This window comes from Ananas comosus, linkage group 22, assembly GCF_001540865.1.
Source record: "Ananas comosus cultivar F153 linkage group 22, ASM154086v1, whole genome shotgun sequence".
Taxonomy (NCBI): Eukaryota; Viridiplantae; Streptophyta; class Magnoliopsida; order Poales; family Bromeliaceae; genus Ananas; species Ananas comosus.
Genome location: NC_033642.1, coordinates 159,568 through 175,491, shown reverse-complemented (window position 1 = coordinate 175,491; position 15,924 = coordinate 159,568). Strand labels below are relative to the sequence as shown.

Below are 15,924 nucleotides of genomic sequence, written 5' to 3'. Positions count from 1 at the left end.
ATAATTAATATGAGTTGGTAGGACTTTACTGAAGTTATAGCCTATATTCAATTGAAAACAACAAGAATTTGGATGATTGGGGCCAAACTAAATCAAATTATAAAAGATTAGAGACCAAAATATAATATATGGTTTTCTCACATTCATAATTTAATAAAATAATAGTATATATATTTGAAAAGATAACTTGAAAATTCGATATGATATGATATTTTATACGATTGATTATATTCTGTGTCGTTGAACATGCTACAAATTTTTTTTTAAGTAAATTAAAAATATATACCAAACTAAATATTTCAAGCAACATTTTTGCGTACCCGTAGCAGGTATTATTACAATATTAGTATATTTCCCCTCCCTTTGTAGCCGTTCGTTTCTCTCTTACACACCAAAAACACTTTCTAATTCTCGTCACTTCCCTTCTTTCCTTTTCTTCGTCCCCACATTAAATTCTCAACAAACCCTAAACCCCTCCCCCTCCGCACCCGTCCCCATCAATGGCGTCGTCCTCTTCCTCCTCCCCCTTCTCCCACCTCCCATCTCCTCCGGCGAGCGGCGGTACCTCGGCCGCAGTGGACGCCATTATCGCCGAGGCCATGGACCTCTGCGCCCTCGAGCATATCGCCGCGCTCAACACCGCCCACCTCCCCCGCGACTCCGCCCTCCTCCCCTCCCACCTCGAGTCCCGCTTCCGCTCCCTCAAATCCTTCCCCGCCGCCCACAATGGCGCGCCGCCGNACTCTGCCCTCCTCCTCTCCCACCTCGAGCCCCGCTTCCGTGCCCTCAAATCCTTCCTCGTCGCCAACAATGGCTCACCGTCGCCCCTCCATCGAACCAGGAGCGCCGCAGCACCCCCTAGCCAGTTGAGCCCAAGACGTCGACTTCTACGGGGACAGATCCTACTGTTGTCGCAGGGAAGAGTTCGAAGCCAAATTCCCCATCCGGGCTCTCTCCGCCCCCTCCGATCACGCTGCGGAGCTCGCGGAGAGGCGGAGCCTCCCCTTCCCTCTCCCCCTCGCCATCACGGCGCCACACATCGATGTGCTGCTTCGCGTTCTCGCCCAAGAAGTCGGCGGCGTCGTCGCAGAGGAGCGGCGGCGGCGGCGGCGGCAAAGGGACGGGGGATTTGGGGATTGGGGATTGGGAGAGCAACGACAGGATCGTCGCAGAATTGAAGGAGCAGAGGCGGAAGCTGAAGAAGGCGCTGCAGGAGCAGGCGAAGGCGCGGAGCGAGGCTGCGAAGATTGTGCGCCTGGCGAAGCAGGCGTCGGCGAGGATGAGCACCTTCGCCATTGATGATGATGATGATGATGATGAGCTGCTGAGTGATGAAGATGAAGAAGAGCTGTTCAAGTAGTTGTCTTGGATTGGATTCAGCAACAATTTCGCAAGATATAATCAACTCCAGGTTTTCATTTTTCTTTTCCCTAAAAATTCTTTCTTGTTTTCTTAAGGCTATATAGTAATTGTCTCACATACAAAGATGTGAATTTTGTTACTTTTTCCTTGAAATGAGATGCAAGAATGTGTCTGATGAATCTATATATTGTGAATGAATATTTACAGCAATGTTGCTAATTATGCTACATCTTGTTGTTATATATTTTGCTTCTTGTAATTTGTGATGATGAAATGTTGTGTTTTTGTAGTAGCTTTAAATGGGAAGTAGAAGCCATCATGTAGTGTACAAGAATTTAAATTATTGCCTCCTCTTCTCTTTTGTTGGATGTAGGGGGCTAGCATCTGGGAGCCTTTAAATTAGCAAATTTGAACATTTTGTGGTACCATCTCAACTCTAGTGATAGAAAACCTGAAACAAAAGAGGAGGAAAAATCTGATGTGAAGAGTAGTTTATACTGTTGCCGTCGAATAAGTTCCTGTGACTGTGAGATATCTGACATTTCTGGTGTAATCATCCATTCAAAGATCCCTTTCTTCACCACCACAAGTTTAATCCTTATCTGCTGCTGGAATGGAAACCACCTCTCATCTTCTCACCATTTGTTTATCTGAACAAGCAATAGACAATGAGCTTGCCTCTAATTCAATTGCATCATCTGAAATTTATCATATCTTCAAGTCTAATGTACAAAGATGTTGAGTGGCAGATCACAGGCTTCTCATACCACTGCATGAAAGAATAAGAATAGCACGAAGAACTTAAAGTTTGATATCCGATCATAGTCGTAATATTTATCTTGTTTTTTGTGATTTGCTATTTACTCGGTCACTTGCAAAATATTGGTCTTGCTCTTGTTTTTAGCAACACAATTTAAGAACGACAAACATGGCAGAAACCATGGTAAAGTTACTAAAGAGTAGATCATATTTCTGCAGTACTGTACAATTCCATTGCTGATTATTAAACACGCAGCCTAAAAAAATTGCAGCAAGAAGAATTAAAAAAAAGGTACTCTCCTACTCATCAAGAATTTGGAACATTTGCTTTTCTTTCTGAAGGAAGGAACTTTGCATTGTTGAACAATGCCAGAGAAACATGTTCTGTAGAAATATTTCATTAGCTCCTGCTAAGTATCTTCAAGTTCTTGCTACAATTAAACTGCGTATCAGCCACTGGGGTTTACCTGTACACAATTACCTGAAAGCACAAGTAGTAGAGATGGTAATTAACATGGAATATGAATGAAATACCGAGAAACGGTGCATTCAATCATGTATAGACCGAACTATGAGTATAAAAAAGGATAATAATCATCCCGAAGAGCATATAAGAAGCGGTATCTATCGAGGAAACTGCAAGTAATGTTTGGCCTAAGTATTGGTACAAAAGAGTTTGCCGGTTAAAAACTAATATCTTCTCTACTACTATTCGCTGTTCTGTTTTTTACTTTTTTGCCAAATTGTCAGTTGGTGAATGATCTGCTAATGCTTGAACATATGTATTCTAGTTTTAAAGCCTATGGTCGCATGTAAGTCTATGAGATACCAACTAAATTAATGGAAGTAGACGCCGTCGCACCGTAAGAATCTATCGAACATAAAGTGATGCTTATGAAGGAAATGGCCTGTATCTGATGGAATACCTTCAGAGCCAGCAATCAGCAGAACTATTTACAGCTCATGGAGGTTTCACAATTGAATCGGAAAGGATAGTTTGCCTGTCAGCATGCCAAAGAATAGTTAAATTGGTCGACAGCAGAGAAACGATTGTGGCAATAGGAGATTCATATACAAAGAATTATTACCGTGAAAATTTCTTGCTCGTCATCGTCCGAAAGCAAGTTCTCTTAAGGATTTCAATGGTGTATTGTATCCGTAGACTGCGGTATCTCTCCAGAGAGCAGCTCCTGATTGAGAGACAGAATGCTAATTACGTCGCTAAAGCAAAAACCACAACCATAACAAATGTTTTGCAGCATCTTCTATTTATCTTCAACCAAATTTAGAGTGTCAGCACATTTTACTCTTTCATCAGTACCTAAAAGTAGGTTTTTCGAAATCCATAAGCTGTAACAGGGATCATACAACTGGATTTACAATGACAAATGTGCTCTTCATTCGAGTAATTGTGATAGATAATCTGAGTGATCATTATAAAACTGCAACCGAAAACTAATGTAAAGAGGAATACCTATCCATAAGAATAAGCTGAGTGTTGCTGGGAAGAAAAAGGCGCTGCTTATACTGTCGAAACTGTGAGAACAGAAGCAGTAAGTTCAGAAAAAGGAATGCCAAACTTTGTTGAAGAAAATATAGATCCGAAAAAGAGTTTTTTTTTAATCCAAGAGAACTAACAAATACATGCAGGCCAAATTTCCCCAACCATGAAGGATTGATGCCCAAGATGCACCTGTGAACCTGCAGAGACGAAGAATGCATAAATCTTTTGACATTAGGCACCTGAAAAAGGCGCGAATGTCCGATACTTCGTTCCCAGTTGAAACAGGAAATGAAAATAAATCAAGCTAACTTCAAAAAAGATTACATTCTTCGGGTGACCCAACATACCACATAAGATCACGGATGAATAGAGCACGCGGGATCATGAGAGCGTTCCCGATCATGCCGAGCAGTATTGTAAGAGCCGATAAGCCCTTGATGTTGTCCGGATTGAGATAGGTTGTCCACTGTCCATGATAACACAGCTCGGTTATTACAGCAATGTTTCAGAACCATGATTTACAGAGTTTAATGAATCGAAGCGAATCAGTTTCGCACCATCTGCGCAATAGGCATCCACATGAACAGTAATGTGGCGGTCCAGCCAGATATCGACCTGACAAACTTCACCCAATCCTCGGGAAGTTTACCTATCCGTGCCTGCAAAATCAGAAATTTTCGACAGACACGTAGAGATGTTCGACAGTACAGATAAACAGCGCTAAAGAAGAAGAAGAACCACATTAAACTTCGTAAATGAGATCTAGAAATGCAGTTCGAGGTCAACTTGTTATGATGATTTCGAATTCATTTGTCGCTATAGGCTCGACAAGAAGCAATATAATGGAACCGAAACAAAAAGACATTGGAAAATCCTTAAAATTCCGCACTACAGATGAACACGAATATGTCGGAAAGGATAATAAAAGTGCTTATCATAGTATTAAACCTGGTTACAGTGGCTCTTACGCATGTAATTACCGAATGCGAAAAACATCAAAACATTTCTCTTTTTGCCCAAATCAGTAGCTAAGATAACTAGTTGGTATGGTATAAAAGACCTACCATGGCGACAACCGCAACTCCAACGGTACAAGATACGATCCCCGGCAATATACTATTCGGGATACTGGGAACAAACGTCGACCACATTACCTGCAATTTTTCGATCACGCAATAAAAACACAACCTTTCCAACCAATCCAATCCGAAAGAGGATAAAGCCGACCTGCGGGAGCACGGATAAGCCCGAGACAGTGATGAAGTCCTCCCAGAGTAGCCAGAGCCCGGAATCGAGCCTACCGAAATAGTTCATGAAATTCAGCACGAGGCCGAGTAACACGACCGCGGAGATCGCCGAGAAGACGGGCCGCGCCATGGCCCCTGCTGCGGCTAACTGTGCCAAGACCACGAAGATGGAGACGACGCCGAGCGTCTGGACGACGATAGCCTCGCTCTCCCTCTTCTTCGCAAAGTAGGAGAGCAGGGTCAGGTTCCCCAGAAGCCCTGTGAGCATCCCCTGCAGCAGCAGCAGCAGCAACAAATTCAGCAGCTTTTCGAGAAAGCGCTTGAGTTGGATTCGGGAGGGGGATTTACAAGCCAGGGGACGGCGAGGAGGGCGGCGCGGTTGCCGGACAGGAGGTTGCGGGCATTGAGCAGGATCTGCGGGAGCTGGATGAGGAGGAAGGGGACGTTGGAGGCGGCGGCGAAGCGCGCAGTCATCGAATCCCATTGATGGAGCTCTGAGGCCTAATGAAGAATAAGGAGGAGAGAGAATTATGCATATGAGAGTTCGGATTACAAAGTTTCGACGGCTATACCTTGTCGGAGGCGGCGGAGAGGGGACGGGGTGAGCGGTGGCGGAGAGGGTGGGGATTGTAGGTTTTGAGGAAGAGGTGGTGGGGGATTGAAGGGGGTTGAGGGAAGAGGAGGAGGAGGTGGTGGTGATGGTGGTGAGGGGTGGGGTAGAGAGAAGTCGGCGGTGGAGGAGGAGAGAATGCCGTGTTCTTCATAGATGAGGAGGTAAAAGAGAGGGAGGTTTGAATTGGAGGGAAAAGTAGCATAATCCTAATAAAAAAGAGTGGTAGAGAGAGAATGAGAGGGAGATTGGGTATTATATGGGTGTGAGACGTTGTGGGGGGACTAGGGGTGTCAACAAGCCGAACACGAGCGAGTTGAGGCCGACTCATTTCATAAACAAACCGAACACGAATTGGCTTGTTAAAGTATCACGTCGAACAGGAGCTGGCTCATGAACAACAAGTTAAAAAAATTATAAAAGATACATATAGAAAATAAATTTATAAAATCTTACCTATTTCACTTTGATCTAATAGTTAAAACTTTACATATAAATAAACTTTTTATAATTAAGTTGGGCTTTATATTTAAATTAAGCTAAAAACTAATTATTTTATTTACATATATAAATGTAAAATATATATAGTCAAGCTGTTATCGAGCCAAACACGAGTGAGTTCATCCCAGCTCGTGTTCGACTCGTTTATTAAACGAGCTGAAAAATTTAGCTCGTATTTGACTCGTTTGCCGAACTTTTAAAACCTTACTCCATTTTCTCAACAACTTTTTGATTCCGTATAATCTCATACAATCCGAATAAACTAATCCAATCAGGCCCATCTTCAACACAAGATAACCAAAGTTTTACAAATGCTAACAATAGGAGCACAGATGCTGAAATTATCGCACAATGCATACTCTTTACGAGGAACAACCCTCAGCATAAACTTAAGACACATTATTACATATAAACATCAGAAAAAGTTATAGAAATTATCTCAAAACTTCCACGATTTTACATTCAATTTTATGTTCCTCCATATAAGCTTCTAGCGAACCAGGAATCGCGTTTCGCATATTCCTCCTCTTTATATAAGGCTCTGCATGCTATTTTTCCTATTTCTTGTTCACAAATATTTGTATTCCCCAAAGCAGGTGCCAAATAGTTCCTGAAGAAAAAAGAAGCACAAAATACAAGAACGAGTAAGACATAGGAAGCACGTTACAGAACTCGAATACGACATAAAATCAGCTAAGAAAGATGCTAAAGTATCATACTACTTAGTATACCTTCTCAAACATTCGCAGAACCACTCATACTTTTCCAGAAATTTTAATGATGTTATGCAGTTTGTAACATCTGATAACTCCGCGGATTAACTACCACATCAATTGGGATCCTTTCTTTGCAGAATTGGAGGTTGCTTTGCTCGGAAAGTGTTTAATTGCTTCCAATTTCTGTCACCGCAAAGCTAAGGACTGTTAATTATCTCATTTAGAAAAGGAGTCCGGGTAAGAGGAGCACTTATAAAGTAAGACAGATGAAAGATCGCTGAATACACGTTATAAAATTTTAGAGAACTAGAATGAGAAGCAGTGGAACAATTGTTGCACCAAAGGAATGCCCTAGCGGATATAAAATATAAGATGCACAAAGACAAACTCTTGATATGTTAAGTGTATTTTCCTGGGAAGGATTATCCATCACGAAGCACGTCTATGATAAAGCAGAAAAAGATGGCGCTTACCTGTCTTGTTATTTGGAAAAACATTGTAATGCCTCAGAATCTGAAGAGGTTTCGAACTTCAACCAACTAAACTGCCTGTGATGAAAACAACAGTAAAGCTAAATGACCGGATCCCCGCGAGCAGAAAAACAAGACAGCATATGAAGCACTTACATCCTCGTTGTTGTAGTATGATTGAGGCATTCTGCAGAATCTCCCTAGCTTTTCTGTCTGGGGTACATCCAGCACTCTCCATTTCCTTGTATATTCCTAAGACCTGATCAAGCCCACACCAAAGAAAAAAAGAAGAATGTAAGTCCTCACATTTTTAATGTAAGTTCCCAATATAACCAATTCAACCATATCAAAGCGTAATAAAGGTCAACAAAGATCAAGGCTTATATAAAAGTTCCCACCACTATTTCTATTTACTAAATTATCTATATGTAAAGCACAAAAATCTTTTTAAATTGTAATCTAAATGCATATACATGGAGAAAGATGTATCTGTCGCAAATTGACAGAAGTCACAGAACCCAAGAGAATGATTAATCTAATCTAGATTTACGACAAACAAGTTAGTTGATGCAGTAAAGGAAGAGAACCTTTTCATATTGTCTTGCTCTCATGAATGCTTTCATGAGAGTACTGTACGTAACCACATCTGGACTGATACCCTGTAAGTAGTAATGAGGCAGATAAAATTTGAGTTGATAGTAAGTAAACAAAAATTCTAAGAGAAAAACAGATACAGCAATTCGTTTTCCTACCAGAGATGCTACTTACACTGTCCTTGATATGTTCAAATACTGCTACTGCCTCTAAATGCCTTCCAGCAATACCGAACGCATTGATTAACAAATTGAGCATTATAAGGTTTGGTTCAATACCTTCTTCCTCCATTAATCTAAATACTTTTACTGTTTGCTCACACAAACCCTGAAACCGAGTTACCAGATGTTATGTTGTCTTCAAAGTAAAAGAATACAACAGAAGCATAGAAGAGTAGAGACGAAAAGGCAGAGGCATAATGCATCAGAGAACATGTACAGAAGTAAGGCTAAAAGCTGCCCGGAAATTAATAAAGATCAAGACCAAGATGACTACTGCTCCAATCGGGCTGATAAGTGGAGTTAACAGTTAACCGTTGATTCAAATACTGCTCAACATAAAAAAGAGCCAGGATTACTTGATTCTCTGGTGAAAATTTTTTTGATCAAAAGATTCAATCCAGTTTGAGCTAACCTTGGCCTAAATGCTTGGACTGATAAGGGCTCTACTTCGGCGAGCTAAACTTATCTAGGGAGCTACACAAAAAAACCAATATATCAAAACTACACATTGCATAGACAACAAATTTGTCTAGTTTAATGCTTAAAACTACTAGCCTTTACTAATCTTAACCCTTTCTTCTTAGAATAAGTTACTTATTCTAAGCTTATTTACGGATAACCTTTTTAGGGAGTTATATTACCATCCAAAGAAAATGAAAGGGCTTTTTCCAATCTAATGAAGATGTTAGCTAATAACGAACGACAATGCTACTTCTCTGGTCTAAAGCAAACTATACTGTTTTCAAGTATAAAAAAATCTACTATTATCGATATCACAACCACCTCATAAGCAGAAATACCAATCTCATTCACTTGCTGACCACATAAACTTACTTGCTGAGCATAAGCATTTGCGAGTACACAAAAGACGCTGGCCGAAAGCTGGAGACCTTCCGCCTTAAGAGCAGCTACACAATCCTCGGCATCCCTAAACTGCCCATACTGCCCGTAAATATCAACTAAGATTGCATAAATGACCCCACTTTTCCTAAGACCTTTAAGTTTCATCCCCTCAAACAGTCTCTTGATCTCACCCCACTTTCCCTCCTCCCCCAACCGGCTAATAATTGTAATAAAAATCTTCGGATCCGGGTACAACCCCTCTTCCTGCATCTTCGCAAAAAACCCTAACGCCTTCTTGAGGTCCCCGGCCCTACAATGCCACCTTATCAAAGCATTCCAAGTCACAATATCCGGCCTCAACCCTCTCCCAAGCATTTTATCGAACACCTTCACCACATCGTCCAACCGACCGTATTTCCCAAACGTGTCGATCATCCCATTGTAAATCCTTCTATCCGGCTTGATCCCCAGCTCCTGCATCTCCATCACGAGCGCCATCGCCTTCTTCCACATGCCGTTATCCCTGTACAGCGCAAGCACCTTGCTGTAAACATAGGTATCCAATCGAATTCCCCGCCGCTTCATCTCCGCAAGGACCCACCAACTGTCCTCTAGCCTCCCAGCGTGCGCGTAGGAATCGAGGAGCAGCAAGAAGGTCTCTCTCTTCCTTGCGACGCCTCTCTCGTGCATTTCCACAAGCAGGTGGTCGGCGAGGTGCAGTTGCCCCTTCCGCAGGAACGCTCCGAGGAGCGAATTGTAGTGCGCCGGGCCGGGGCGGAGGCCGAAGCGCCGCATCTCCTGGAAGATGGCGTCGGCTTCGAGGGTGCGGCCGACGCGGCCGAGGGCGTCGATGAGGCAGGCGTAGGAGGAGGGGTCGGGGCGCATGCCCAGCGCCTCCATGCGGGCGAGGAGATCCAAGGGCTCGTCGAGGTGGCCTTTCGAGCAGTGGACTTGGATCAAGGAGTTGAATTGGTCCCAGGAAAGCTCCTCCTTTTCCGATTCTCTCGAAAATTCGACATCAAACTTCGATTCTGCAGCAGATTCGGCATGTGAGTACGCCGCGAATTTGCGTAATTGGGATCTCGGGGAGGAGGAAAATGGGATTTTGAATCTCTGAGAGAAGGGAAAGGGGGGAGTAGGCAGAGGAGGAGGAGGAGGAGGAGGAGAGTAGGGTTTGAGGGGGAACGCGAGTAGGCGCGTCACCATTACTGAGCATTTCGGAGCTCGGATTCTAGTGCATGCTTGAGATGGGAATGGAGGAGGAGGAGGAAGAAGAAGAGTCTCAGATAGTTGTGCGCGAATTAAAAAAAAAAAAAATTTAAATTTAATAATAATTAAAACTTTAAAAATTTTCAAAACAGTATAAAAAAATAAACTTCCTAAAATTTAGCACTTTTGTAAATTGATTCTTAAACTTTTGAATTTTATAATTAGATTCTTTAAATTTATTGAATAGTTTATTAAATTTCTCTTTTTAATCGAAAGTACTAATTACATATCTTGTATATAATCTTATGAAGCTTTAAAATATAACTTTTTTATTTTTCAAATTATGATTGTTTAGAGTGAAACTATTCCATCCATTGATATAGAAACAATTAATTTTTTTTTTCCCTAATTAAGGGTTTCATTTTAGTTGTTATGCATATTTTTTTAAAGGTAAAAACATATGAAATTTATTTGAACTATGGATCAATAGCTGTGAGAATTGCATAAAGTAATGCTAACTAAGATGTAAAGATAAACAATGCAATTAAATTTTGAAGTTAAGCTATTATCGGCTGATTCAAATAAAACAAATTGAAAGGTTGAATAATAAAATCAAAATTTTAAAAAATTGGATAGTCGACTCAAAACGATTCATAGTTCAGATAACTTTTATATGTTTTTGTCTATTTTTAATCAAAGACCGAGTAATTATCTACTTGCAATGCATTTGTATATCTGCATGAGAATTAAAAGTTGACGAAATGGTAAAAATGATCAAATAGATGAATCAGAAGCAAATAATAATTTTTACTCAAGAAACTGACGTCCTTTGTGTAGTTGGCTAAGAGCTTACTAGGTAGTATCCTAAATTTCAACTTCCAAGTTTAGTTGTTTCATATTTTTAGTTGAGTATATTAAAAAAAAAAATCAGCACGTAGTTTATTATGTTTCTCACTCAAAAAAAAAAAAAAAAAAAAAAAAAACTTAAGAAACTTAGAGTATTTGGTGGACGAGAAGTGATTAAATATCTAATATTACATCTAGATGCAGTGTTTTCGATGATGAGATATCTAATATTACATCTAGAAACTTAGAGTATTTGGTGGACGAGAAGTGTTTAAGAAACTTAGAGTATTTGGTGGACGAAAATATCTCCAAATCAGATACAAGTGTTATCGAATTAAAATTAAACTCCTAACTTACAATCACATAAAAAAAAAAAACTTTATCGGCGAATAAGTTAACATCAGGGGACAAAATATGTTTGGGCCTTTATTTTGGAAGTCACAACCCACAATAGTTGGGTTGGGTCGGCCAGACAAGTCGGATCGGGCCAGATTAGATCCAAACCCGATAATCCAAATGTATTTTGAGTTGTTTTGAATTGTGTCTCATCCTAAATAGAAGTAAATTAATTTCAATGTACGGTTACCTTTTTTGTCCTGTTTTGGCAAGGAACAACAATAAGTTAAGATCTGTTAAGGTCTCTTTATTTTCGTCGACATTGAAGGTTGAATTTGTGACTATAAAAATATCATCAGTACGGACATTTATTTCAACATAGAAGTTAAAAAATCGTCCAAATTCTAACTCATAAATTATACTGAGATGCCTTTTGACTTTGATGGGATAGGAGATAAAGTCGAGCTTACGAAACTCACAAATTTTACATCGCCCTCCACTTTCCGCTTCTGAACGACCCCTTAATGTTTAGGCTCTGTGCAAAATCAATTTTATTTAACTAATATATCTTCCTACCTAATCTGTGACAAGATAACTTAATCTTCAAGCCCAGGTTCAGCTATATATGCATAAGCCTTATTTTACCAATTCTACATTGACTAGGAAATAAATAATAGAATAGTCAATTTCTTAGCCAGTGATACTTTTTTCTTTGGTCCATAGTGCAATTTCCATGTAGTTTCCCAAGCTAAGCAACTAAGTAACACTAGCTTAAAATAGTGTTAGCCCGCCAAATTTAGGGATTAGGTTTTAGAAGTCCTAGTCAATTGAGATTATAACTCTAAAACGTAGTCAAGCTTTTGAATGTGGAATATTTTCTCCTCTCGTTTTTTTTTTTTTTAGTGATGAATTTGCTTTTAAATATAACGGAACTTTTCTATTATTGTCATAATTAATTCATCAGTAATTCATGTACATGTGCGTGTGTATGGTTCGCCTGATAACAATGAGTTTCTTTTTCGAAAAAAGAAATAACTTTTGGATGATTATTTATATTACTTATGTAATTGAATGAATCTTAATAAAAGTATTTTGTTTACCACACGTGCATGATGATGCGTATCCTCAAAATGAACAAGAATTAATGAAATACGAATTAATGTTTTTCTCCACAGTAAATAATATATAGGAAATTGAGCTAATTATGGACATGCATGGGTGGAACATTTGAGTTATAGCTGCTACCAAAAAAAATCGATTTAAGTAATAATAGTTAACGCAAATAATAATATTAATAAAACTCTGTTTAATTACACGATAGAGATAAGATGAATTAGGTGTAGAAATCGAACATAGGACTTTCGAAAAGAAAGTGATGGGAGTTTACGCGTGGGGCTCTAACACGATCGATGTTATCCAAAAAAGATTCGAAAAAAGTCTTAGTTATAATTATCGTATTAATTTATATATACTAAAGAAAATAAAAATTACTAGGTCCAAATTAACTACATTTTCTTTTCTTTTTTCCCTGAGAGAAAGAGAGTACAGCTACTATGCTTTAGGAAGTATATGGAAGTATATGGGATCAGTTGGTGTTTCCAATTTTTTGATCTTTGGATCAACCACTTTGACCATCTCTAACCATTGGATTAATATTATTATTCTGAAGAGATCACTCTATCCTAAGAGGTACCACTATCATCCTGACCCTACAATTCTTGATCAAATAATCAAAAAGTCGAAAGCATCAACTCTCGTATACTTTTGATAGCATAATAGCTTTACACTATACATACATACATACATACATATATATAGAGAGAGAGAGAGAGAAAGCTAGGCTTCTATACTTTGGAAAGTAGGGAGGTCTCCGTACTTGTAAATTATTTTCGATGATGAGATATCCGATTTGATGATTGGTTCCGTTAGACATGATTTATTATATTAGAACTATCTAAAAACTAAATTTTATAATTTTTTAACTTCATTTATCTAGTGAACGAATAACTTCAAAATAAATGACTAAAAATAAAAATCGCATAAAAAAGACTAATAAAAGACTCAATTTTTAAATTGATCTTACTATTGATATTAAGTAGAATTTTCTATTAAAGTTTTATGTAATTTTGATTGTTCTACACTGCTAAACTTAAAAGCATGCCACATCGACCGTTAGAATAGTCATTTTTGGGACCTTTTGATTACTTAATAAATGATGTCAAAAATTTATGAAATTTGGTTTCTAAATAGTACCAATAGCATAGATTATACCTAATGGAACCGATCGTCGAATCGAATGTTTTATCATCGAAAATAACTTATAAATACGAAGGCTTCCGTACTTTTGAAAGCTCAAAAGTAGTACTCTCTCTCTCTCTCTCTATATATATATATATATATATAGAGAGAGAGAGAGAGAGAGAGAGAGAGAGAGAGAGAGAGAGAGAGAGAGAGAGAGAGAGAGAGTCTGGCTACTATACTATCGGTAGCACGAAGGGCTCCGTGCTACCAAGTTGTTTTTGATGATGCGGCTTCCAAATCGACGATCGGCTCCGTTAGACTTGATCTACACTAAATTGAAAGTATTGGAACTAAATTTCAAATTTTTTCGAACTCATATTGACTAAAGTAGAATCAAACAATATCTCAAATAAGATTAATTTATAGATGGCCAAACTGTAGGATGTGTTGTGAACTTTACCGAGATGTAAAACAATACCATAATGCGATAAAATTTTATAGAAATTTTTTCACTATTTTTAGCAGATAAAATCCAGTATTCATCTGATCAATTGGAATTTAATTCTGATTTTCATCATTTTTATGGATTATTTAATTTTCAGCCGATTCAATTTAGAACTACTTTTTGAATAGGTACATGATATCGAAATAAAATTATGAAATTTGATTTGCTAAATAATTTAATTAGTGTAGTCAAGTATTAACGAGACCGCCATCAGCAATTTGGAAGCCGTACATCATACGAAAAAAACAAAATTGATAGCCACGAGCGATAGTATAGATAGCCTAGTTACATTATATATAGATTGGCTAGAAATTAACATATCAATCGCACCACGATTAATTGGTGCACTGATAATTTTTTAACACCTTGTGATTGAGAATATAACGTTAGATGATGTTGGCTCTCTCGGGTTGGCTAGAGTGTTGGCTGAAATAGCTAATAAGTCTCAACGGGATAAAAACATAATCAAAGGGTTAAATATAACGGTGCGAAAACTCAAGAAGATAGTACCAAACCCTTGGTGATAATCGATAGATTATCCAGCCGGACTCTATATTATATACTATATACTATATTATTATAATATATATGAATCTTTTCCATTAGCCATGCATTTATATTATAACTCAATTAATTTATATCCTTTTATTTCATATTTTAAAAAATCTAGAAGAAAATAATACAAGCTTCTATTAGATAGCGTGGGTAATTAAATGCTTAAATATAATTTTGCCAATGCATTAACTAAGATCAATTAAAATTTAAACAATACATAAAGTTTTTTAAATTGATGACAGTTGGAGCTAACATCGATATGAGAGTATAATGAGATTCTTCAATTCTAACTCCGCAGAAAGAAAACTATTAGGGATAAATTAATTAATTTATGTCTATCTGTGCCACTACTCGAATCAAGCAACAAGAATACCTTCTGATTAAAACATTAATAAATCTCGAAACTAAAACTAACCTATTATTAATATAATTATTATAAAATACCATGAAATTAATTAATATAAGTCAAAGGAATGAACAGTAAAAAGCGTAGAGGATCGATAATGCACAGGTGAATAGTTAAATAGAGAGTGGGTGCGTTTTGTTGACGACCATTCTCAACGGTTGGACCGAAAAGAATTAATAACCAAGAGGATACAAGCACAGGAAAGATTAAAAGGAGATTAATCAACCTGCTTAATTCAATTAGAGGATACGTAGCACAACACGTAGAAAATAGAAATGAAAGATTAATTCACACTGATCACATTTAATATAATATAATTATATATATATTATAAATATATATATAAAAGCTAAATTTACAAAAAAAAAATTCGTGAATATTATTTTTTTTTATTATTCGCTCATCTATTTTTAAAATCTTATATATTTTACATCGCATGTTTTTCCAAGTCAAAGGGTTACATATCACTATTCCATATTTATTTTTTTATAAATTTATACCAAAAAATATCATTTAAAAATGACAGAAATATATTAAAAAGTTTAAATTTTATTATAGAAAAGTAAAGAATAAATCATTTAACGTCATTTACTATTTCAAGATGTTAACGCCATACCCACTAAAAATATTTCCTAAAAATGATTTAAATGGTAGACAAAATATAGATTTTTAATATAATTTCAGGTGAAGCTTTCTGCAATTTAAGCTAATATACAGATAATTATAATTGGACGACCAGAATCCATAGCACAAAAGTACGACAAAGGCGCTATGATGACGTTGGTACCCGAGGTTCTAAGTTCGAATCCTAGTCGATTCAACACTGTTATATCCAGCTAGTTTCTTATTTATTTATTTACTAAATAAAATAAACGAACGAGACTAGCGTGTATCTAGCTATCTCTTCAAAAAAAAAAAAAACCGTCATATATAATTACATATATAATATATATTATATAATATAATATATACTATATATATATTATAATTTATATAATA

At 37.6% G+C, this 15,924-nt stretch overlaps 3 protein-coding genes across 6 annotated transcripts; 1 reads left to right on the top strand and 2 right to left on the bottom strand.

Moving 5' to 3' along the window:
* Positions 355–1,547, top strand: LOC109727490. Its single transcript, XM_020257627.1, has 2 exons — positions 355–813; positions 918–1,547. The coding sequence occupies exons 1-2, from the start codon at positions 501–503 to the stop codon at positions 1,358–1,360; spliced, it is 756 nt and encodes a 251-aa protein (XP_020113216.1). The 5' UTR covers positions 355–500; the 3' UTR covers positions 1,361–1,547.
* Positions 1,521–5,719, bottom strand: LOC109727475 (maltose excess protein 1-like, chloroplastic). Of its 3 annotated transcripts, none has more exons than XM_020257615.1 (12): positions 5,445–5,719; positions 5,221–5,373; positions 4,853–5,143; positions 4,690–4,779; positions 4,183–4,284; positions 3,973–4,091; positions 3,760–3,822; positions 3,596–3,657; positions 3,210–3,311; positions 3,048–3,122; positions 2,589–2,602; positions 1,521–2,012 (listed from the first exon to the last, which is right to left on the bottom strand). In XM_020257615.1, the coding sequence occupies exons 1-9, from the start codon at positions 5,685–5,687 to the stop codon at positions 3,229–3,231; spliced, it is 1,206 nt and encodes a 401-aa protein (XP_020113204.1). In that variant the 5' UTR covers positions 5,688–5,719; the 3' UTR covers positions 1,521–2,012; positions 2,589–2,602; positions 3,048–3,122; positions 3,210–3,228. The 3 variants fall into 3 exon arrangements, with proteins under 3 accessions (XP_020113204.1, XP_020113203.1, XP_020113200.1); XM_020257614.1 differs by lacking the exon at positions 1,521–2,012 and adding an exon at positions 2,275–2,505; XM_020257611.1 differs by lacking the exon at positions 1,521–2,012 and having other exon boundaries at positions 2,275–2,602.
* LOC109727691 (pentatricopeptide repeat-containing protein At5g42310, mitochondrial-like) lies at positions 6,242–10,145 on the bottom strand. 2 transcript variants are annotated; one of them, XM_020257866.1, is made up of 7 exons: positions 8,819–10,143; positions 7,938–8,090; positions 7,757–7,828; positions 7,326–7,428; positions 7,173–7,247; positions 6,715–6,882; positions 6,242–6,593 (listed from the first exon to the last, which is right to left on the bottom strand). In XM_020257866.1, exons 1-5 carry the CDS (start codon positions 10,031–10,033, stop codon positions 7,231–7,233), a joined length of 1,560 nt encoding a protein of 519 aa, XP_020113455.1. In that variant the 5' UTR covers positions 10,034–10,143; the 3' UTR covers positions 6,242–6,593; positions 6,715–6,882; positions 7,173–7,230. The 2 variants fall into 2 exon arrangements, with proteins under 2 accessions (XP_020113455.1, XP_020113456.1); XM_020257867.1 differs by lacking the exons at positions 6,242–6,593; positions 6,715–6,882 and having other exon boundaries at positions 7,210–7,247; positions 7,922–8,090; positions 8,819–10,145.